Source organism: Nycticebus coucang, chromosome 10 (assembly GCF_027406575.1).
Source record: "Nycticebus coucang isolate mNycCou1 chromosome 10, mNycCou1.pri, whole genome shotgun sequence".
Classification (NCBI taxonomy): domain Eukaryota; kingdom Metazoa; phylum Chordata; class Mammalia; order Primates; family Lorisidae; genus Nycticebus; species Nycticebus coucang.
The window spans coordinates 103528992-103553638 of record NC_069789.1 but is presented as its reverse complement, the minus strand read 5'-3'; the positions used below and the strand labels follow the sequence as shown (position 1 = coordinate 103553638).

Genomic DNA, 24647 nt, shown 5'->3' with positions numbered 1-24647 from the left:
AAAAATACTTTGCCCAGGAATTTGACAATGTGGAAGAAATGGACCAATACCTGGAATCACACCACCTCCATAAACTTGACCAGGAAGAAATAGAACTCTTGAACAGACTAGTATCAAGCACCAAACTTGCAACAACAACAAAAAAGCTTCCAAGAGAAAGAAAAGTCCTGGACAAGATAGTTTTTCACCAGAATTCTACCAAACCTTCAGAGTACAGCCCATACCTATGTTGCTGAACCTATTCCAAAACATTAAGAAGGATAGAACTCTCCACAACTCCTTCTACAAAGCAAAGATAACCTTGATAGGAAAACCAGGAAAGGCCCTAACAACAAAACTATCTCATTAATGAATATTAATGCAAAAGTACTCAATAAAATCCTAGAAAATAGAATATAGCTGCTCATGAAAAAATTATGCATCACGATCAGGTGGGCTTTATCCAAGGAATGCAGGATTGGTTCAACATATGGAAATCCATAAAAATAATTCAACACATAAATAGAAGCCAATACAAAGACCATAAGATCCTCTCAACAGGTGCAGAAAAGCATTTGACAAAATCCATCATTCTTTGATAAGATCACTTAAGAAAATGGGCATAGAGGGGACATTTCTTATATTGATAGAAGCCATTTATGACAAACCTACAGCCAATATCATTCTGAATGGAATAAAATTGAAAGCATTTCTTTCTTTTTTTTTTTTTTATTAAATTATAGCTGTGTACAATAATGCAATAATGAGGTACAATGTGCTGGTTTTATATACAGTTTGAAATATTTTCATCGAACTGGTTAACATAGCCTTCATGGAATTTTCTTAATTATTGTGTTTATATTCTACATTTATTAAATTTCACTTGTACCCTTCTAAGATGCACCATAGGTTTGGACCCATTAATTACCCTCCCTCCACCCATCCTCCTCCTCTCCTCCCCTCCCTTCCCCCTTTCCCCATATTCTTGTGCTGAGATTGGGTTATAGCTTTCATATGGAAGCTATAAATTACTTTCATATTAGGGCTGAGTACATTGGGTACTTTTTCTTCCATTCTTGAGATACCTTGCTAAGAATATTTTCCAGCTCCATCCATGTAAACATGAAAGAGGTATAGTCTCCATCTTTCTTTACGGCTGTATAATATTCCATGGTGTACATATACCACAATATATTAATCCATTCATGAGTTGATGGGCACTCGGGCTTTGTCCATGACTTAGCAATTATGAATTAAGCTGCAATATACATTCTGATACAAATATCTTTGTTATAATGTGATTTTTGGTCTTCTGGATATATACCTAGTAGAGGAATTGTAGGATCGAATGGCAGGTCTATTTTTAGATCTCTAAGTATTCTCCAAACATCTTTCCAAAAGGAACATATTAGTATGCATTCCCACCAGTAACATAGAGGTGTTCCCCTTTCTCCACATCCACACCAACATCTCTGGTTTTGGGATTTTGTGATGTGGGCTAATCTTACTGGAGTTAGATGATATCTCAAAGTAGTTTTGATTTGCATTTCCCTGGTGATTAAGGATGATGAGCATTTTTTCATATGTCTTAGGTCATGTGCCTGTCTTCTTCAGAGAAGTTTCTCTTCAAGTCTCTTGCCCAGCCTGAGATGGGATCACTTGTTCTTTTCCTTCTTATATGTTTGAGTTCTTTGTGGATTCTGGTTATTAAACCTTTGTTGGAGACATATCCTGCAAATATCTTCTCCCATTCTGAGGGCTGTCTGCTTGCTTTACTTACTATGTTCTTGGCTGTGCAGAAGCTTTTTAGTTTCATCAGGTCCCAGTAGTGTATTTTTGATGCTGCTTCAAGTGCCCAGGGGGTCCTCCTCATAAAATATTCACCCAGGCTGATTCCTTCAAGAGTTTTCCCTGCAATTTCTTCTAATATTTTTATAGTTTCATGTCTTAAGTTTAAATCTTTAATCCAGTGAGAGTCTATCTTAGTTAATGGTGAAAGGTGTGGGTTTAGTTTCAGTATTCTAAACGTTGCCAGCCAGTTCACCCAGCACCATTTGTTAAATAGGGAATCTTTCCCCCATTGAATGTTTTTAATTGGCTTGTCAAATATCAAATAACGATAAGTAGCTGGGTTCACTTCTTGGTTCTCTATTCTGTTCCATACATCTACCTTTCTGTTTTTGTGCCAGTACCAAGCTTTTCTGATCACTATTGATGTATAGTATAGTCGGAGGTCTGGTAGCGTAATTCCTCCTGCTTTGTTTTTATTTCTGAGTAATGTCTTGGCTATTCAAGGTTTTTTCTGATTCCATATAAAATTATGTATTATTTTTTGAGATCTTTAAAGTATGATAGTGGAGCTTTAATAGGGATTGTATTAAAACTGTATATTGCTTGGGTAGTATAGACATTTTGACAATGTTGATTCTTCCCAGCCATGAGCATGGTATGTTTTTCCAATTGTTAACATCTTTAGCTATTCCTTTTCTTAGAGTTTCATAGTTCTCTTTATAGAGATCTTTCATGTCATTTGTCAGGTAAACTCCCAAATATTTCATCTTCTTTGGTGCTACTGTAAATGGAGTAGAGTCCTTGATTGTTTTTTCAGCTTGACTATTGTTGGTATATATAAAGGCTACAGATTTATGAGTGTTGATTTTGTAACCTGAGATATTGCTGTATTCCTTGATCACGTCTAAGAGTTTTGTAGTAGAATCCCTGGTATTTTCCAGATATACGATCATATCATCTGTGAAGAGTGAAAGTTAGATCTCTTCTGACCTTATATGGATACCCTTGATTGCCTTTTCTTCCCTAATTGCAATGCTAAAACTTCCATTACAATGTTAAAGAGCAGTGGAGACAATGGGCAACCTTGCCTGGTTCCTGATCTAAGTGGAAATGATTTCAATTTAACTCCATTCAATACGATATTGAAGGTTGTAAGTTTATTGTAGATGGCCTCTATCAGTTTAAGAAATGTCCCTTCTATATCCATTTTCTTAAGTGTTCTGATCATGAAGGCATGCTGGATATTATCAAAAGCTTTTTCTGCATCAATTGAGAGAATCATATGGTCTTTGTTTTTTAATTTGTTTATGTGCTGAATTATATTTATAGATTTACATATATTGAACCAGCCTTGAGACCCTGGGATAAAACCCACTTGGGTCATGGTGTATAATTTGTTTAATGTGTTGCTAGATTGTGTTTGCTAGGGTCTTGTTGAATATTTTTGCATCAACATTCATTAGTGATATTAGTCTACAATTTTCTTTTCTTTTTGGGTCTTTTCCTGGTTTGGGGTTCAAGGTGATATTTGCATCATAGAATGTGTTGGGTAGTATTCCTTCTTTTTCTGTATTTTGGAAAAGTTTGAGTAATATAGGTACTAGTTCCTCTTTAAAGGTTTGGTAGAATCATGATGTGAAGCCATCTGGTCCCGGGCTCTTCTTTTTAGGGAGATTTTGTATAGCTGATGCTATTTCAGAACTTGATATAGGCCTGTTCAACATTTTCACTTCATTCTGGATAAGTCTTAGAAGGTGGCATGCTTCCAAGTATTCGTTGATTTCCTTTAGATTTTCATATTTCTGAGAAGAAAGTTTCTTGTAATATTCATGAAGGATTTTTTGAATTTCTGAGGAGTCTGTTGCTATTTCGTGTTTATCATTTCTGATTGATGAAATTAGAGATTTTACTCTTTTTTTCCTGGTTAGGTTAGCCAAAGGTTTATCTATTTTATTGAAAAAACCAACTTTTTGATTTTTTGATCTGTTGTATAATTCTTTTGTTTTCAATTTCATTTAATTCTGCTCTAATTTTGGTTATTTCTTTTCTTCTGCTGGGTTTGGGATTGGAATGTTCTTCCTTTTCCAGTTGCTTGAGACGTCCCATTAAGTTGTTAACTTCCTCTCTTTCTGTTCTCTTGAGGAAGGCTTGCAGTGCTATAAATTTGCCTTTGTGATATCCCAGATATTCTGATTATTCATGTCTTCATTGTCATTTTGTTCCAGAAATTTGTTAATTTCATTCTTAATCTCGTCTGTGACCCAGCTATCATTCAGCATGAGGTTATTTAGTTTCCATGTTTTTGTATGAGTATGCAGATTCTTGTTGTTACTGAATTCCACTTTTATTCCATGATGGTCCGAGAAGATGCAAGGAATATTTTCTATTCTTTTAAATTTACTGAGGTTAGATTTGTGACCTAAGATGTGATCAATTTTGGAGAATGTTCCATGGGCTGATGAGAAGAATGTGTATTCAGTTTTGTTAGGTGAAATGTTCTGTAGATGTCTGTTAAATCCACTTGTTGGATGGTTACATTTAAATCTAAAATTTCTTTGCTTAGATTCTTATTGGAGGATGTATACAACACTGCTAAAGGGGTGTTAAAATCTCCGACTACTATGGAGCTGGAAGAAATCAAGTTGCTCATGTCCGTTAGAGTTTCTCCTATAAATTGAGGTGCATTTTGGTTGGGTGCATAAATATTAATAATTGAAATCTCATCATATTGAGTATTACCCTTAACAAATATGTAGTGACCCTCCTTATCTTTCCTTACTTTTGTTGGTTTAAAGTGTATTGTATGTGCAAATAAAATTGCAACACCTGCTTTTTTCTATTTTACATTTGCCTGGAATATAGATGACTATCTCTTCACCCTGAGTCTATATGTATCTTTTAAGGTAAGATGAGATTCTTGTATGCAGAAAAATATCTGGCCTAAGTTTTTGTATCCAGCCAGCCTGTGCCTCTTTAGAGGACAATTTAAGCCATTCACATTAATTGAGAATATTGATAGGCCTGGTAGAATTTGGGATATCCAAACCAATTGTCCCAAACAGCACCCACTGTCTAGCTGGAGAGTTCAAAAAGTCTCCAGCAACTAGATATTAGGAGTCTACTGGTAGCTCAAGTGTGGTTTGAGCACCTCTGGTTTCCAAGGAGTCAGAAGGGCCCATCCAGTAGGATGTTTGGAGCAAGGGGGTTGATGCCTTTCTCCACTTTGCTCACCCTTCACCACCAGACTCTGGTCACCCTAGTTTCTGGTAGCCCCACTGGCAGTCTCTGTTAACCCAGTCTCCATGGCCCAGTTCTGTCCAATAAGCAAATGTGCCAGGGCTGTGTGTCTGCCAGAGTCAAAGTAAGGTCACTGTCTCCACCTTGTTGTTACCACAGTCTGCCACTATCCAGCAGGGGAAGCTGAATTCTGCCTGCCTCAGGCGCTCAATGGCAGCTGAAGAAAGTGCCACCAGAGTGCAATCTAAACTTGAGGATATCCAGACGGCAAAAGAATTTCTCCCTCAGTCACTGCACCTTTGTTGCTGCTGTTCTGCAGCTAAGTCATGGAAAAGCCCAACTGCCCATCGATCCACAAATGGATTGATAAATCATGGTATATGTACACCATGGAATATTATGCAGCCTTAAAGAAAGATGGAGACTTTACCTCTTTCATGTTTACATGGATGGAGCTGGAACATATTCTTCTTAGCAAAGTATCTCAAGAATGGAAGAAAAAGTACCCAATGTACTCACCCCTACTATGAAACCAATTTATAGCTTTCATATGAAAGCTATATATATTTTTGGGCTATATGAAAGCTATAACCTAATGATAGCCCAAGAATATGGGGAAAGGGGAGATGGAGGGGAGGGAGGGGAGAGGATGGGTGGGGGGAGGGTAATTGGTGGGACCACACCTATGGTGTATCTTACAAGGGTACATGTGAAATATACTAAATGTATAATGTAAATATCTTAACACAATAACTAAGAAAATGCGGTGAAGGCTATGTTAACCAGTTTGATGAAAATATTTCAAATTTTATATAAAACCAGCACGTTGTACCCCATGAATTGCATTGATGTACAGAGGTATAATTTAATAAAAAAAAAGAAATACAGTAATATCTTGGCATATAAAATCAATGTCCACAAACCAGTTGCCTTCATATATGCTAACAACAGTTAAGCTATGAATCAAATCAAAGATATGTTTCCCTTCATAGCAGCTTCAAAGAAAATGAAATACCTTGGAATATACCTAACAAATGATGTGAAGGATCTCTACAGAGAGGACCACAAAACCTTGAGGAAAGAAACATCAGAAGCTGTTAACAAATTTAAGATCATATCATGCTCATGGCTGGGAACAATCAACATTTTAAAAATGTCTATACTATCCAAACAGACTTATTGTAATCCACATTAAAACATCAAAGTCATACTTTGAAGAACTTGAAAAAAACAGTTTTTCATTTCATGTGGAATCAGGAAAACTCCCAAATAGCCAATGCAATTCTAAGAAATAAAAAGAAATCTGGAGGCATCATGTTACCAGACTTTAGGTTATATAACAAATGATCAAAATAGGATGGTATTGGCATAAAAATAAAAGACATAGATCTATGGAACAGAATAGAGAACCTAGAGATGAAGTCAGCCTCACATTGACATCTGATCTTTGATAAACCAAACAAAAGTATACACTGGGGAAAAATATCTCTATGCAGTAAATGTTGTTAGAACTAATTGAAAAAACAGTTTTTCATTTCATGTGGAATCAGGAAAACTCCCAAATAGCCAATGCAATTCTAAGAAATAAAAAGAAATCTGGAGGCATCATGTTACCAGACTTTAGGTTATATAACAAATGATCAAAATAGGATGGTATTGGCATAAAAATAAAAGACATAGATCTATGGAACAGAATAGAGAACCTAGAGATGAAGTCAGCCTCACATTGACATCTGATCTTTGATAAACCAAACAAAAGTATACACTGGGGAAAAATATCTCTATGCAGTAAATGTTGTTAGAACTAATTGAAAAAACAGTTTTTCATTTCATGTGGAATCAGGAAAACTCCCAAATAGCCAATGCAATTCTAAGAAATAAAAAGAAATCTGGAGGCATCATGTTACCAGACTTTAGGTTATATAACAAATGATCAAAATAGGATGGTATTGGCATAAAAATAAAAGACATAGATCTATGGAACAGAATAGAGAACCTAGAGATGAAGTCAGCCTCATATTGACATCTGATCTTTGATAAACCAAACAAAAGTATACACTGGGGAAAAATATCTCTATGCAGTAAATGTTGTTAGAACTAATTAGCCACATGTAAAAGAATTAAAGTATATTAACACCTTTTAACACTGACACAATTAATTCACACTGTAGAAAAGATTTAAATCTAAGACACAAAACTATAAAAACGCTGGAACAAAGTGTGGGGAAAATTCTTAATGATAGTGGCCTGAGGAAAAATTTTTTGAAGAATACCCCATTATCAATTGCAGCAATAACACGAATAAATAAATGGGCCTTGATCAAGCTTAAAAGCTTCTGCACAGCTAAGGACACAATAAATAAAGCAAACAGACAGCCTGCAGGATGGGACAAGATATTCACATGCGAGGACTCTGACAAAGGGCTAATAATAGAATCTACAAAGGACTCAAGCAATCAACAAGAGAGGAGCAAACAGTGCCATTAATCACTGGGTAAGAGAAATGAACAGATCCTTCTCCCAAGATGACAAACAAATGGCCAACAAACACATGAAAACATGCTCATCATCTCTAATCATCTGAGAAATGTACATCAAAAACACCCTGGGCTATCACCTAACCCCAGTGAGAATAGTCTATATCCTAAAGTCCCAAAGCTGCAGATGCTGCTAAGGGTATAGAGAAAAGGAAACAATTACACACTGTTGGTGGGATTGCAAATGAATACACCCTTTTTGGAAAGAAGTATGGAGAATCCTCAAAAACTAAAAGTAGACATTGCATTTGTTCTCACTATCCCATTACTAGGTATCTACCCAGAAGGAAAAAAAAAATCATTTTACCATAACAATATTTGTACTTGAATGTTTATAGCAACTCAATTCATAATCACAAATATGTGGAAACAAACCACATGCTCATCACAGGCACATATACCATATACATGTACATATACCACATGCACATATACCATATACATGTGGTATATGTATTGCATGGAATACTATTCAGCCATAAAAAATGAGATTTCACACCTTTTGTGTTTATATGGATGGAGTTGAAGAAAATTCTCCTTCGTAAATCATCTCAGGAATGGAAAAACAAGCATCCCACGTACTCAATACTAATTTTTTTTATTAAATAATAACTGTTGTTGTCATTGATGCATTTATGGGGTTCAATGTACTGATTTGATATACAATGTGAAATGCTTACATCAAACTAACATATCTGTCACCTTGCTTATTTATTTGTTGTGGTAAGACAATTATACTCTTTTCTTAATAGTTTTGAAATGTACCATTGCATTATGCACATTAGGTGAGGTCCTCCCTAATACCTTCCCTCCTCCTGGCCTGCCCCCTTCCCTCCCCTCTCTCTCCTCTTCCCTTCTTCTTTCTGACTATAGGTATGGTTTGCCATTCATATGAATGTGTAGATGGTTATATATTGAATTCATAGTAGTATTGAGTACATTGGATACTTTTTTCCCCATTCTTGAGATATTTTACTATGAAGAATATGTTCAGTTCCATCCAGGTAAACATAAAAGATGTGAAGTCTCCATCTTTTTTATATGGCTGCATAGTAGTCCACAGTGTACATATACCACAATTTGTTAATCCATTCATGGGTCAATAGGCACATGGGCTGTTTCCATATCTTGGCAAGCATGAATTGGACTGCAATAAACATTCTGGTGCAAATGTCTTTGTTGTAAAATGATTTTTGGTCATCTGGATATATACTTAGTAGAGGAATTGTAGGATCAAATGGTAGGGCTACTTTTAGTTCCTTGAGTATTCTCCAAACTTCTTTCCAAAAAGGTCATATTAGCTTGCATTTCCACCAGCAGTGTAGAAGTGTTCCCTTCTCTCCGCATCCACACCTGTAGTTTTTGGATTTCGTTATGTGGGCTACTCTTACTGGAGTTAGATGATATCCCAAAGTGGTTTTGATTTGCATTTCTCTGATGATTAAGGATGATGAGCATTTTTTTTCATGTGTTTTTAAGCCGTGCACCTGTCTTCTTCAGATAAGTTTCTGTTCAAGTCTCTTGCCCACATAGAAATGGGGTTATTTTTTCTGTTTATGTGGTTGGAATAGAAGAAAATTCTCTGTAGTAAAGCATCTCAGGAATGGAGAAACAAGCATCCCATGTACTCAATACTAATTTTAAAGTAGATGAACAACTACAGGCCCACATGTAAGAAAAAACATAGTCAAGTTAAAGAAGGGAAGAGGGGGTGAGGGGAAGAGGCTCAGGAAGCTCCTACACAGTGTGTAGAGTGTAGGGGTGTATGACACACCTCCTGAGTGAAGGGGCTCAAATACCACCCAGACTCACAAATGCAAATAATGTAACCTAATCATAGGTACCCTTTTATATAGAATCTGATTTGATGCTTGTGGGAGCCCTATGAGCACTGACAGATATTATCCCCATTTTTCATATGTGGGAACTTAAGGCTTAGACAATTTAGGAACCTGGTAAAGATAACCCAGCCAGTAGAGGATGGGTCTAGAACTTGAACCCAGGCCTGTGTCACTGCAGAGTTCACACCTTGTATTATGTGCTTCCCAGGGCTCTGTCTTGGTTCCAGAATTCACTCAAGGGGTCAACATGTAGTCCCTGGGTGCCACCATTCCGGAGCTCTTGTATTAGTTCCCCAGGATTGTCAAAACAGATATCACACACTGCATGGCTAAAACAATTGAAATGTACTGCCACATACTTCAGGAGGCTGGAAGCCCAAATCAAGGTGTTGGCAGGGCAGTGCTCCTTTGAAGCCTGCAGGAGTATACCTACATATGTATTGTACTCAGTGAACCATAACAAAATGCTAGAGATGGATTGGCTTAAGTGAGAGAAAGTTGTTTTTTCACAGTTCTGGAGGCTGGAAGATCAGGACAACTCAATTTCTAGAGAGGTTTGCAGAAGGCTGCCTTCTGTCCACGTCCTCAAGTGACCTCTCCTAAGTGTGTGTGCATGGACAGAGTTCGTTCACTTGGTCTTTGGAGACTCTCCCATAAGGACACTAGTCCTGTTGGATTGGGCCTCACACTTATGACCTCATTTACTCTCACTTCATAAAGGCGTCATCTCCAAATACAGTGTTAAAACTTTAACATGTGAACTTGTGGGGAAACACAAATATTCAGTTTGTAACAAGGGCAGCCCTTCCTGGCCCCTTCCTTGGTCTGGTGCTTGCTGGCAGTCTTCAGTGTTCCTTTTCTTGCACCTGTGTCAGTCCAACCTCCCTCTTCACATGCATCCTCCCCGTGTCTCTCCACAACAGCTTCGCTCTGTGCATGTCTGTGTGTAAATTTCCCCTTTTCATAAGGACACTGTCAAATGGGAGTAAGGCCCAGCCTAATGACCTCATCTTAACATAACTATCTGAAAAGACCGTTTGCAAACAAGTCCACCTTATGAGGTGCTGGGTTTAGGGCTCTAACATGTCTTTTCTGAGGAACACAGTTCAATCCATTACAGCCCCACACCCCTGGCAAGAACATGTCCCCCTAACTGGGGGACCTTAGATTTTGGCAAATAGTCTGTAACCTCACCTCACAAGTATCCTGGGGAGCAATGTGTTGGCGTCTTTTTCTTCTTTGTTAATAAATACTGCCAGATGAATCTTAAATAAAATAAACCTCAAAAAAGTCCTGAAATTTTTTCTCAAGTAGTTATGAAAATATTGTGTGTGTGGGTCTCCTCTGTGGGGAGGAAGAATTAGACCTTGAAGGCTTCACACAGGTAAAAGCGCCTCCTCACTTCTGCCGTGTTTTGTTCCATAGAAGCAGGTCACTGGGAGCAGCCCACGCTCCAGGGAGGGGTCACCCACTGACATGCACATGAGGAGGAAGAGGCCTTTGGGAACCACTTTAGAAGCTGCTTCCTACATTTCTGCACTTAGCATGTGCTAGGAATAGGTTTTCTTGACCTATGATCTAATTGAATTCATGCTATCATTTGGGGAGGGCAAGGAAACTGAAGGTTAGGCAGTTTAACCTGCTTCATACTCCACTAGAACCAGACTTGATTCCAGGATTACTTCTAATTCATTATACTGAGCTGCCTTCCTAGAAAGAAAAATTCTGGATGCATTTCATTAGAAAGAAAAGTTATGTGGTTCTCTTCCTTGTTCTTGATGAGAAAACACTCCTGTTTCCAATGCCCCAGGTGTCTGCAGTGCTGTGGTCAAGAGTCCTGGGGCACATGGCCCTGGAGTCAAGGATTCCAGAGCCCACACTTATCTGGAGGGGATCCAAGGAGGTGCTGTTTTGTTTCATGTGACCGAGAAGCCAGGAGTAGTTCCAGAAGCTGACCTGGAGAAGCTGTTGTGGAGCTTTGGCCCTGAGTCAGGCTACATAAAAATGTTTGAAGTCTCGTGGGATGAGCTCCCAAGGTGGGTTGGCCTCCAGGAGAAATTGAAGCAGAGGGTCCATGTGCCCAATCTGACCTCCCTGAGGATTGAGAACCTGACCCTTGAGGACAGTGGGCAGTACCGAGCTGAAGCCACATTAACTGGAGGAAAAGGATTTGTCCAGGTTTTCCACCTCATGGTGTATGGTGAGTGACAGCCCTTCCCTCCATCCCAGGCCTTACCTGCTTAATTGGTCACATGTGCACAATCCATTAAGACACAGTCTTCAGATTCTATTGTCCCCCCTGAAAACAGGGCAAGTGAGGGCACCAGAGATGGAGAGCAGAGCTGAGAGATTCATACCACAGAGAAAATCACTTCAGTGTTTTGGGAGAGGAAATGGAAATTGGGTGAATAGCAATTTTTCCAATAACATCAATCATCCTTTATATGAATAGTGTTTCTTAATTTGTGTATTAGTTTTCTATTGTTGCTAGAACAAAGTACTGTGGCTTAATCAGTGGCTTAAAACACCAGAAATGTTCTATTTCACTGTGCTGGAGGTCTGAGGTGTGACGCAGGTTTCACTGCAATCAAAGTGTTGGCAGGCTGCGTCGTTTCTGGAGGCTCCAGGTGAGAGTATTTTTGGCCCTTTTCACCTGCTGGTGGCTGTCTATCTCTTTCAGCTGTGGCCACTTTCCCCCATCTTTAAAGCCAGCTGAGGTGGTTCGAGTCCTTCTCACACTGCATCCCTCTTACCTCCTGTCCTTTCTTCATTCACTTTTAAAGATCCTTGTGGTTACATTGGGCACATCTGGATAAATCAGTATAATTTTCATATTTTGAAGGTTAGCTGAAGCTGATTGGTAGCTTATTTCTATCTGCTACCTTAATTCCCCTTTCCACATAACCGAGCCTACTCCCAAGTTCCCAGGACCAGAAAATGGACATCTTTGGGGTCTGTATTCTGCCTTCCAAATTTGAGAGTCCACACATATGGAGTCCTCTCTGGCCCTCTCCTCTCAGTCCCAGCCCCTCACTCACACAGGACTCTGCTAATCCAGTTCTGGAAGCCTGGATAGGTGTAGAATGTTTATATACAACACTTCTTAGGACACATGTTAATCAGAGTCTTTCTTTTCCTAATGTTTCCCTCTGCATAGGGACATATCCTGCTGTGGAGACAGTCGTTTTCCAGTTTTAAGTCCTGTGTGACTTCTAAGACTGGCTTGTAAATCTGGCTTCTATTCTTGTCTGTGCCACAAACTCAGGGCATGTTCTCACCACACATGGAGATGTTGCTCCTATTGCTTCCAGGGCCTCTCCCACAAATCTGTCTACTTTGGGGAGTGTGGGGCTGTCTTTGGCCTGCCAGAGCTGGCCTGAAGTCTTGCCCACAGGCCTGTGCAGTCCCAGACCTCCTGTCATCTTGAGATGAGGAGTCAGACCCCGGGGCAGGACAAGTCCTCTGTCCCAGACTTCATCCCCTTCCAGGAAAGACCCAAATTTATTAGAAATAATGGGCCTTGAATAGGTGGAGTTCAGCTTTTGTTTTTGTGGGGAGATTTTTAAAGACTTGTTCAATCTAGAAAAACCACGTAGAGCTGAACTCAGGGATTCCCCTTCTTCTCGTCATCAACTCAGTATTTAGCTTTAGGAAAACTGAGTTTTATTTGTAAAACACACCCACTTTACTTAGAGGGTGTCTGCCATGACTTCAGTGAGGAAATGAGGAGAGAGAAGAGTGTGTAGTGTTCTCCACATGTGATGCTTCTTTCTTTTGTCCCCTCCTGACCCAGAGCCAGTGCCCCATCCCCACATCCAGGCTGGGTTACTGTCCCTCACATCAGAATGGTGCAATGCAACTCTGGAGTGCAATGTCATTCTGGAGAATAGGACCTCAGGGACCACAGAAGATCTGAAGGTGACCTGGAAAAGCAGGGAGCTGGAGCAGGGAGGGACACCAGGGCCAGCCCTCAACTCCTGGACCCTGGCTGTGAGCCTGCCCCTGAGCCAGCTCAACACCAGCTTTACCTGTGTGGTCAGCAACCGGGTGGACCAGAAAACTGCCACCAAAGACTTTAGGGACATCTGTGCCCAAGGTAAGTAGGGAGGGGCATGAAGAGCTCTAGCAGCACTGGGGCCTGTGCTTCTGGGCTATTCTCTGCCATGTGTGGTAGCACCGCTGTTCCCCTACTCTCAGAGCAACAGTTACCTTGCCTTTCACTGTCTCTCCCATCCATGCCCTCTTTTCCTACCCAACCACCATGTCCCTGCTGGTCCAGGCAGTAGTCTTCCTGTAGCTCTCCCACCCCATCTGTCCTCTACTGGATGTCCAGCGTGGGCTCTGGGGAGAGCAGGTGGGATCGTGTTATTGTTTGTGTCCTCTGTGGGAACTTGATCCCAACCCCCACCCTCAGTAAGATTCAGAGGTTAGATATTCCTTCACCCCCATTGCTGGCTGCAGTTCCCCTGAATGTGTCCGGTCATTGCAAGAGTCTGAGCTCTGGACATGCTGTGTGCTCTCCCATCAGCTTCCCAAGTCCCATGTCCTTCCCTTCCTGACTTCCTCTCACTGAAGGATCCCCGAGGGAGGCTTCATGGGGAGAAGACTAGTCAGTGGCACAGGGCCCCTTGCCTAAAGGACTTGGCTTAAAGTCCTGCATTAGTAAGTCTGTACTGGGCTCCCTGCTTTCATTCTGTGCAGGGCTTTGCAAGTGATGTGGCCCATCCTGTCCTTACGACTCCCCTGAGGGAGCTGTTTGGGGCCACCACACTGAGCAGTGATGATGTGCTTGTGTCCTGTCTTCTTCGTAGACTGGACAGCCTTGAGGCCAAGGCCATGTCTTGTTTCCCTTTGAATCCCTTTGCCACACCAGCTTCTGGCAAAGTTTGCTCACAGTATTCATAGAACAAGGGGATGATGTGGGCCCTGTGTGCAGCCCTGTCCTCTTGAACTTTCCTCCAGGAGCCACAGGGGGATCTGCTGTGTCAGTGTCTATGTAACTGCCTGTGACCTCCTCTTCTGATCCCGTTGTAGAATCTCAGCTAATGGCCAACACTTGGCCTGGGCAAAAGACTATCTGGACACAGATGCCTACCTTCCTTTGACCTTGCTCCCTGCCATTACTCCCGCCACAGTGGGGTGTTGGCAACTCTATTTTCTAAACGTGGTGCTCCCCATTCCTGGAGTGACCCCCTTGGATATCTGGAAACTTTTACTTCCCCTTCAAAACACAGTCTGCCAGCCCCTCCTCTGGGGAGACCCCTCCCGAACATGGAGCACAGGGTGTGAACCTCCACTGCAGTGGGTGCCTCTGTCTGGAGGTTGACATTTTCTCTCTTCCCTCCTAGTGCTGAGATGCTTTACACACCTTCTTGTTCGTCTCAGTATCCCTGGCACAAGCTGCAGCTCAGTGACTGGCTGAATGAATGGACCTGCCCTGCTCCTCCCTCTTCAGCTTCTGTGCCAGACCCCTTTGCACTCATCCACCTGCTTCTCCCGCTGCCTCCTCTTGAAAATGGGTATCTCCGGGGTTGCCCCTGTGGCTCAGTGAGTAGGGCGCCGGCCCCATATACCGAGGGTAGTGGGTTCAAACCTGGCCTTGGCCAAACTGCAACCAAAAAAAAAAAAAAATAGCTGGGCATTGTGGTGGGCGCCTGTAGTCCCAGCTGCTCGGGAGGCTGAGGCAAGAGAATCGCGTAAGCCCAAAAGCTTGGAGGTTGCTGTGAGCCGTGTGACGTCATGGCACTCTACCGAGGGCGGTAAAGTGAGACTGTCTCTACAAAAAAAAAAGAAAATGGGTATCTCAGGTTCTCTCTTGCCTTAATCTTGCTCATTCTTTGTTTGAGAAAATTAGGTTCAGGTGGATGGGACATGGACAGGCTGCGGCCAGGCATCCTAGGGGCTACTGTGGTTTTGTTGCTGATTCTGGAAGCTGGATTATACCTTTGGAACACACGTGGGAAGAAGAGGAAGAAGAAGTTGGAACCTAGAATAGGCAGGTTGCACTTCTCTTTCCAGGTCCAGATACCTCGCCTTGTCCACTAGAACCTCAGTTCCCTTCCTCCTAAATTTGGGTGCCAGGAGGGTCTTCTGTAGAGGGGAAGGTGTGTGTTGCCATGGCCTTGGGATTCATGGCAGTGGGAGGGACACAGATCTCCAAAGCACAGATTTCAGCTTGGCCTGTGTGTGACTCAGGTGCAGGATTGCAGGAGGAGCACAGGGCTGATGCTGGTGATGTCCACTATGCAGACCTGATAGAGCAGGAACCTCAGGTGGGTATGAAGAAGGTTGGGGCCACTGGCCATCCTGGGCACTCCTAGGTCCCTCAGTGCTCAGCTCTAGGCTTCTAAACTTAGACATCTACCACTTATGTCCCCACTGCCTGTTCATCTGTTTCTGGACAATCAACAGTATTTACTAACAAAATTTGTAACTGGTGTCAATGTAATGCTGGGCGCTTTGGGGAATTTCATAAGCACAGCAGTTCAGTGGGCACTGGTTCCACGGACCCTCTGGGTTGCTCGACCCTCAGCTGCTCCAGGGCCTCTCTGTCTTTCATTCCAGGGCATCGGTGAGGTGCATGTGCAAGAAAAGGGGCCTCTCAAATCTGTTTATAGTGAGGTCCGTAACCCAGGCCAGATCGTCAAGAAGAATTAATTGGAGGCAGCGGGAGAATCCGGTATCTCTGAGCCTGAAGCCTGCAGATACTTGACTCTCCAAGCTTCAGTCCAGTACCAGCTGTCTCTAGTCTACGTTACCCTGACTTGGCAGCCACACGCTCTATGGGTGCTCAGGGCCTGGCTGAATTCTGCGACCCCTCCCCAAACTGCCCTCCCATTCAGGATCCTCACACCTGCTGGGTGAGGGCTCTTTGCTTATCCTCCACAAGGATCCTACACTTGTCCAAAAACTTTCTCAAGGGGACCATGTCTGATTGTGCAGGTGGCAAGTCTCCTCCTCTGTGTGTCACTAGTGTGCGTAATTCCACAAACATGAGCCAGGTGCAGGAACTGTGCAGGGCAGTGGACTGTGCCATGGAGGAGGGAATGAAGACCTAGGCTCTGGGGACTGAGTTGGAGTCAAAAGCGGCAGCATGGTGGGACCACAGAGGGGCCGTCCTGAGCAGTCTGTGCGTTTGGGGGATGGTCAGGGCACATTCTACATCTTAACACAAGGTGCCTTCATTTTTACCCAGGCTATTCTGAACCTAAGCTTCAGCCTTAGTCCATGGACTTATCTTCCTGTGGAGTGAAAAGAGGAATTTCCCTTCTCCCCAGCCTTCTGTTTCTCAGAGAATGACCTTAAGAGCCAAAGTTGGGGGCAGCCCCTGTGGCTCAAAGGGGTAGGGCGCTGGCCCCATGTGCTGCAGGTGGTAGGTTCAGACCCAGCCCTGGCCAAAAACTGCAAATAAATAAATAAATAAAAAGAGACCAAAGTTGGGGGTTGTCTTAGGAAAACAGCTCAGGTCTTCCCCTGGCCTGGGATGGGAGCACTTGGAGGTAAAAGTGATGCTGAGTGCTCCCCACTTTTCTTGGTAGGTGCTGCCTTGGGGTCTGACAGCAAAACTATTGGGAAGGTCTGAGCCAGCTCTCCGGCTTCTCATCCTGCCCGCAGACCCTGTTGTTCTGCTGGCTGCATACCCTGGGTCAACCTCTTCTTTTCTCCCTGCATCCCTGCACCTGAAATCACTGTTTTCCTATCCCTGTTCCTCACCTTCACCCCTGCCTGTTGAAATGCTACCATTCTGTCCAAAGTCCAAAGCCCCCTTCCAGGATACAGTTCATGGAGTTTCTGAAGTTTTGGAAACGGTCTCCCTGCTCGGATCTTTCTGAACACTTTGAACATTATGGAAGGAAGGCGCCTACTCAAGATTTCCTGGGTTGCAGCCATGACTCTTCCTGCAGGGTGACCTGGCTCTGCACAGCATAGTGCTCTGGTCTGGATGAGCAGAGAAGAACTCAGGCACCCAGGGCAGGTGCTACATGTGTGCTCAGCTCTTGGTGACAGGGGAGCCAGCATGGGCAGTCTGCTCTTAACCAGCTCCTGGCTGACGGCGAGCTACAGAGGAGGTTCTCACAAACAGAGGGTCCTGTGCACATTTAAACCCAGGGGGACAAGAGTGGCAAAGTGCCAAGCAGCAGTTACAGAAGCATGACATCACTGTGCACAGTTATGTCATCACAGAAAAACACAGTGACTTCTGGTAGCATGTGGGTGAGAAAGCCCAAACAATTTTGTCTGGCCCTGCAGGCTTCCTCAGGTGGATAATGGGGCTGGGGGAGGACAGAGCCAAGGAGATGAGCACTTTTGGTGTGGAGGGCCTGGGCTGCTCTCAAACTTCTGAGCTCGAGGAACCTCCTGCCTCAGCCTCCCAGAGTGCTGGGATAGGTGTGAGCCACCTTGCTTGGCCTGGTGATTCCATAATATTATAATGGAGCTGAAAAACTCCTATTGCCTGGTAACATCATAACCATCACAACGCCATGGTGCAGTGTATTGCTCATGTGTTTGTGGTGATCCTGGTGTAAACAAACCCACCACACTGCCAGTCATTTAAGAGTCTAGCGCGTATAATATGCATAGTACATAATACTTGATAAGAAATGACTATGTTACTGATTTGTGTATTTACTGTACTCTTCTTTTTATCATTATTTTATTTTATTTTATTTTGAGACAGAGTCTCACTTTGTCACCCTCGGTAGAATATCATGGCATCACAGCTCACAGCAACCTCAAACTTTTGAGCTTAAGCGATTCTCTTGCCTCAGCCTCCCAAGTAGCTGGGACTACAGGTGCCTGCCACAACGCCTGGCTATTTTTGTTTTTAGAGATGGGGTCTCTCTCTGGCTCTGGCTGAGGCTGGTCTTGAACACATGAGCTCAGGCAATCCACCCACCTCTGCCTTCCAGAGTGCTGGGATTACAGGCGTGAGCCACCATACCTGGCCTCATCATTATTTTAGAGAGTACTCCTTCTACTCATTAAAAAAAAAAAAAAATGCAAAACAGCCTCAGGAAGGTCCTTGGGGAGATGTTCCAGAAAAGCACTATTATCACAGGAGATGATGGCTCCGTGCACGTTACTGCCTCTGAAGACCTTCCAGTGGGACAAGATGTGGATATGGAAGACAGGGGTATGGATGATCCTGCTCCAGTGTCAGCCTAGGCTCATGTGTGTGTTTATGACTCAATTTTAACACAAAATTTAATAAGTAAAAAAAGAAAAAGCTTTTTTAACATGGAAAAAAGTTTATAGATTAAGAATATAAAGATTTTTTTAAAATAGCTTTAAATTGCTTTTGTGTTTTAAGCTCTATTATAAAGAAATCTAAAATTAAATTTTTTTTAAAGTTTATAAAGTATAAAAGTTATAGTTAGCTAGGGTTAATTTACTACTGAAGAATGAAAAATATATTTTCAAAATAAATTTAGGGTAGTAGCCTAAGTGTACAGTGTTTACGAAGTCAACACCAGTGCACAACAATGTCCCAGGCCTTCACCTTCTCTCACCACTCACTGACTCACCCAGAGAAATTTCTGATCTTTCAAGTTCCATTTATGGTAAGTGGCCTATATGGGGGTACCATTTTTTATCCTTCATACCATATTTTCAGTGTGCTTTTTGATGTTTATATATATATAGATACGCAAATACTTACCTTTGTGTTGCAATTGCCTGTAACTCTGGGAGCAAAAGGCTGCATCATACAGCCCAGGTGTGTACTGGGCTACACCATCTAGGTTTGTGTAACTGTACTCTGTGATGTTTGTATAATGGTGAACTAGCCTAATGATGCATTTCCCAGAATGTATCAGCATTAAAGATGCCTGACTGTATATTTTTATATATTTAAATGGGAAGATGTCCATGAAATATTAATTGTGTAATATAGCAGCATGTATAGGATGACCCTTGTTACATGCACCCTGAAATATTTAATCTATATGGAGACTTCTTAAAATTCAAATAGGAATGTATGTGGCAAGGACAGGCTGATAGTTTGCACTCTAAGATAGTAATTCTCAGCACGTAGCTGAGTAAATGCTGATTGAGTGAAGGAATGAATGAATGATGAGGTCCCTCAGGTTATCATTATTTTGATGTATTTAGCAAGGCTCTGAATCTGATCCTCAGACTCTAAGACTGAGCCCAGAAACTTCATCATATTCATTGTCCAGGTTTAGCTTTCCTTGGAGATGCAAAAGCTTGCTAGAGAATGTTATAAGACAGTGATAGACAAAATCAGAATGGTTTTTCATAATTTACGGTAAGAAGTGTACTTTTCAACTGGACTGGATATTTCTGTTAGCCTGATCAGTCAATCCTCTTCCCAAAGACAGGCCACATAAGGAGCTATCTTAGCCTGTTAATGCTGCTTTAATGAAACACCTGAGACTGGGTAATTTATGAACAGCAGATATTTACTTCTCAGTTCTGGAGGATGGGAAGTCCAAGATCAAGGTGCTACTAGGATTGGTGTCTGTGAGGACTGCTCTCTGCTTTCAAGATGGTGCCTTGTGGCTCATCTTTCAGAATGGAGGAATGCTGTGTCCTTACATGGCAACAGGGATGAAAGGCAAGAGAGCGGTCCCTTCAACCTTGAGCTCTTGGATAGGGTGTTTGTACCATTCACGAGGGTAGAGCTCACTGATTTAATCACCTTCCAAAGCCACACCTCTTTTATTTATTTATTTTTTTTGAGAAAGTCTCATTATGTTGCCCTCAGTAGGGTGCCATGGTGTCACAGCTCATAGCAATCTCCAACTCTTGGACTGAAGTGATTCTCTTGCCTCAGCCTCCCAAGTAGCTGGAACTACAGGCGCCCGCCACAATGTCCAGCTATTTTTTGTTGCAGTTGTCATTGTTGTTTAGCTAGTGTGCACCAGGTTTGAGCCCGCCAGCCTGCTGACTCCGTAACCACTGTGTTATGGGCGCCGAACCCATACCTCTTAATGTTGTTGCTCTGGGCCTTAAGTTTACACATGAGTTTTGGAGGTGACATCATCATTAGAACCAAAACAGAAGCCAAAATATCAGTGGGCTGCTTGGGGAGCCAGGAGTCAGGGAGGGTGGGCAGATGCTGCTGGTGTGGATTTCACCAGCCTTCTGGATTCTGCACTCTCCATTTCCATGTAAGATTTACTTGAACAGGGCACAGGTTTCTCCTGCCAGCCTAACAGAGAACTTCATTTATCTGTCATTCGCCTTTCTTTATCCTCCATGTCTTATTAACCTTCCTCCTGATTGATGTTTCTTCTTTGATTATATTCATAATGAGAGTAAGTCGGGCGGCACCTGTGGCTCAAGGAGTAGGGCTCTGGCCCCAAATACTGGAGGTGGCGGGTTCAAACCCGGCCCTGGCCAAAAACTCTATAATGAGAGTAAGTCTTACCTCATCTATGAGTTGGAATAGCTACATGCCTCTCCTGTACTCCAGATGGGTGGCGTTTTATTTCATTTACATACACCACCACCTCCACCAATAACACCACCAAAATTCCCACCCACTGCTACTTCCCTCATTTCTTTTTTTTTTTTTGTAGAGACAGAGTCTCACTTTATGGCCCTCGGTAGAGTGCCGCGGCCTCACACAGCTCACAGCAACCTCCAACTCCCGGGCTTAAGCGATTCTCTTGCCTCAGCCTCCCGAGTAGCTGGGACTACAGGCGCCCGCCACAGCGCCCGGCTATTTTTTGGTTGCAGTTTGGCCGGGGCCGGGTTTGAACCCACCACCCTTGGTATATGGGGCCGGCGCCTTACCGACTGAGCCACAGGCGCCGCCCTACTTCCCTCATTTCTAAGTTCTAGCAGAGGGTGTGGAGGGAGCATACATCTTCTTGATACACCATATACTACCAGCTAAATCACCAATCACAATACTCAGTGAGAAAAACTGAACTGGTGAATGAGATTTGGTAGTTCTAAAGGTTGGAATCTTCATCTGATTTATCACTAAGCTGTTCAGTAAGCAAAATAGCAACAATGAAACTCTAAGAGAATGCAGTACGTAATTGATGTTCAATTTAAAAATCATCATGAAATGACACATTTCTGGAAAAATATATATTACTAAGATTTATCTACATCTCTAACCTCAAAAAACCATCACAGAAAATATTTTAACACACATAAGTATTACTATTTTCTTGATTAAGGGCATAAGGGCCAAATCCTATTAACAGTGGATTTCTTGAAATCTTTGAAGAATAGCTCATTTCTGTGCTAACCATGAGTTTTAAAGCTGGAAAGAAGATACAGGGCATTCATTTATGATTTATAATACTTGACATCCAGTCGTTAAGGCTGCGTGAGCAACTCTCACTTCCCTTCTTCTGCTGGAAACTTTCCTAATGAACTCAACTCCCAGCATCCCATGGAGCCCGAGATGCAGAAGGCCTTTTGGCAGCAGGGTGCACAGTAGTGGGAATCAGAATGAGCTCTAGCCCCTGTAGGCTCAGAGACAGAGGAGGGAGAGTGAGGGAGCTTCTGGGAGACACGTTCATTGCTGCTGTGCTCCCTGCAGGGGCCGGTGCAGTGTCAGGTGCTCGGCTCCACCTCTGGTTCTGAGAAGCTGGGACTCTGGGTCTGGGAATAATCCTTTGTGGTTTTGACGCAGAGAGTTTCCTAGAGTCTAAAAATGTTCCCTTTGGAAGGAAACTCATCACCAGGTCCTACTCCAATCTGTGCTTTAAATCAGCAGTCCCCAGCATTTTTGGCACCAAGGACAAGTTTCATGAAAGACAATTTTTCCACAGCCTGTTGGACCGGGTGGGGAGGCAGAGGGGACAGGGAGATAGGGGGATGATTTGGAGATGATTTAAGTGCATCCCATCTCCACCTCAGATCATCAGGCATTAGATTCTCATGAGGAGAGCAATCTAGATCACTCAGAGTCGCAGTTTACAATATAGAGTTCGTACTCCTATGAGAATCTAATGCTACCACGGATCTGACAGGAGGCAGAGCCCAGGCAGCGATCCCAGTGATGGGGAGCAGCTGTAAACACAGATGAAGCTTCACTCATTCACACACTACTCACCTCCAGCTGTACGGCCTGGGTCTTAACAGGCCATGGACCAGTACTGGTCTGGGGCTTGCAGGTTGGGGACCACAGGTTTACATAACAACAACCCCACCAAGTGACCATGCTGGTAACAGGGACCTCACGGTGCCCCAGAGCAGTCCATTCCATTTTCGAATGGCTCTAACTATGGAAAGCTGTCCTCTAATACTGTGAGTGAATTGCTTACCACTCCAGCTTCCTCCTCCGAGACTAGTTTCCCTTTTGAAGTCACTCATGGCCAATATGACTCTGTGTTCACTCAAAGACACTTCAAGAGGGACTTGAGTAAAGCAGAAATGAGCATCAGTCCATGTATGCCTGCTTTTTTCCCCTTCTTAAAAGTCCTGATTTCTCCCTCCCTAGACCCCCTTCATGGTTTCCTAGGGCACAAATCAACTTTTGCTGTCTCTGGATTTCCCAAGGGGTTTGGAAGTTTGGATATCACATTTCCTGAGAAGTGTGAGCACCCCACCTACCCTCAGTCTTTTGGGAGAAGAGTGTTCCCAGAACTAGAACTAGAAACACAATATTGGCTGGCTGATTTCCTGAGTACCACAGATGTCCCCAAGGCCTTTGGTGGCAGTTTTCTGGTCCACGTGGTTGCTGACCCTGGGCCAGGGCCCGGGGGTCAGGGGCTGGTCCTGGCATCCTTCTTTGCCCCAGATCCCTGGGGAGGTCCCTACTCTCCCAAGTCACAGTTAAGTCCCTCATGACCCCTGGGGCCCTTCACTCCAAGGTGATGTTTCACAAGCCTAGTGTGATGGATGGTGCAGGGGCTCTGGGGCAGGAAGGGACAGGAGAATTGTGACTGCATTTGCAGGGCAGCCTCTCCATTCATCACATCAGTTGTCTCACCTAACCCATGGTGGGGCACCTCTCACCCAAAGAAACGGGCTTGGAGAAGTGAAATGGTTTGTCCTAAGTCATATACTGAGAAAGGGCACAGAGTGCCAGATTTAGAGAAGGGATGGCAGCTAGAGCCTCTCGGCTCCCTTCACCCCCTCCCCCTGCCCTCTGCACACCTTATCGTATCCTTCACAACCTCACAGCACTTAGAAGGTGAGAAGAAAATGTCTTGGGCAAATACCTCCCACATGAAGAATTTGCAAAGGAGTTTCTGAAAATACACTGTGAGACTCTTAAGCTCTGAGAGACTCTGAAGGCACAGAAAGGGTAGCATTTGAAGAAGAGCTGGAAGATGATTTTTTCTGTGGGGGAGAGCTATGTTTTCAGTTGCCTTGCCACCCCCTGAGTGCCGGCTCCTCACCTCACCTCAATCCTGGTAACAGTGGGTGAGAGAGCCTGAAGTGAGTCCCCTGCAGCCTGGGGATACACTGAATAGGTGTCTGATCTGCACCCGAGACAGCCAAAAGAGGAGGTGCTGCTGAAACAGCCTGTGGTGGCAGATGGGGGGTGAGGGCTGCCAGCAGGGAAGAAATTGCATCACCATGGAAAAGCCAAATGAACATATTCTTTATCATGTAGATGCAGGACCTTAAGAGAACTTTGTTGAGAGAGCCACATGGAGGAGGGATAGAACCCAACAGAAAGGGACCAGCCAAGAACTAGGGGCCAGAGAGAGAGCCATCAGTGGTCACCCTGAGAGTGCATTACCTGTGAGGAAGCAGGTGGCAACTTCCCAGCACGGAGAAGGAGGATGTCCAAGAAAGCTGTGAAAATGCCCCATGAGACAGAAAATCAGTGTAGACACTGTCAGGCCCAGAGAACCAATTGCTGGATGACCACAAGCCATCAGGAAGGCCGTCCTGTCTCCTCAGCCTCCATCCGCTTTCCTGTTCCTCCCTCTTTCTCTATCCCTGTGGAGTTGGGGGTGGCATTCCATTATTTTGCTCTTCTCTATAATTAATAAAATCATTTCATAAAATATTGCTCTTGTCCTTTTTAGAAGGTAAGTATGAATGCTGATTTCTGTGTTTTCTGTGGGTTTCCAGCCTCTGGCTGAAGCAATGGCACCGGGGAATGGGAGGCTTGTGTGTGACAGGACTGGCACGGAGACGGTGCTTTGGGAACTGTCAGTTCCCAAAGTTCAACGGTGCCTGAACTGACTCAGGAAGCCCCTCTTCACACTCTGACCACCCAATAATGCTCGGTAAAACTGTGACCAAAATGTTCTGTGTTATTTTGCATCAACAAAACTTCAGTTACTGTGATGAGAGGGAACTCTGTGTTGAAGCA

The 24647-nt window shown here is 43.3% G+C and overlaps 1 protein-coding gene across 4 annotated transcripts in view; it reads left to right on the top strand.

Moving 5' to 3' along the window:
* The window catches only part of LOC128596736 (T-lymphocyte surface antigen Ly-9-like), a 75663-nt gene extending 51433 nt beyond the window's left edge, over positions 1-24230 (top strand). The window contains exons 3-7 of one of the 4 annotated variants that reach the window (XR_008383137.1): positions 11196-11585; positions 13179-13481; positions 15404-15489; positions 15581-15657; positions 15950-15984. Coding sequence is in view for 2 of the 4 variants with exons in the window: in XM_053606405.1 (XP_053462380.1) it covers positions 11196-11585; positions 13179-13481; positions 15240-15380; positions 15581-15657; positions 15950-16042 (1004 nt within the window). In the remaining 2 variants the exon portion in view is untranslated. Of the gene's footprint in view, positions 1-11195; positions 11586-13178; positions 13482-14733; positions 14933-15239; positions 15381-15403; positions 15490-15580; positions 15658-15949 lie in introns of those variants that run through there. The other 3 variants (XM_053606405.1, XM_053606404.1, XR_008383136.1) reach the window with 3 other exon arrangements.
* The last annotated feature ends 417 nt before the right edge of the window (positions 24231-24647 follow it).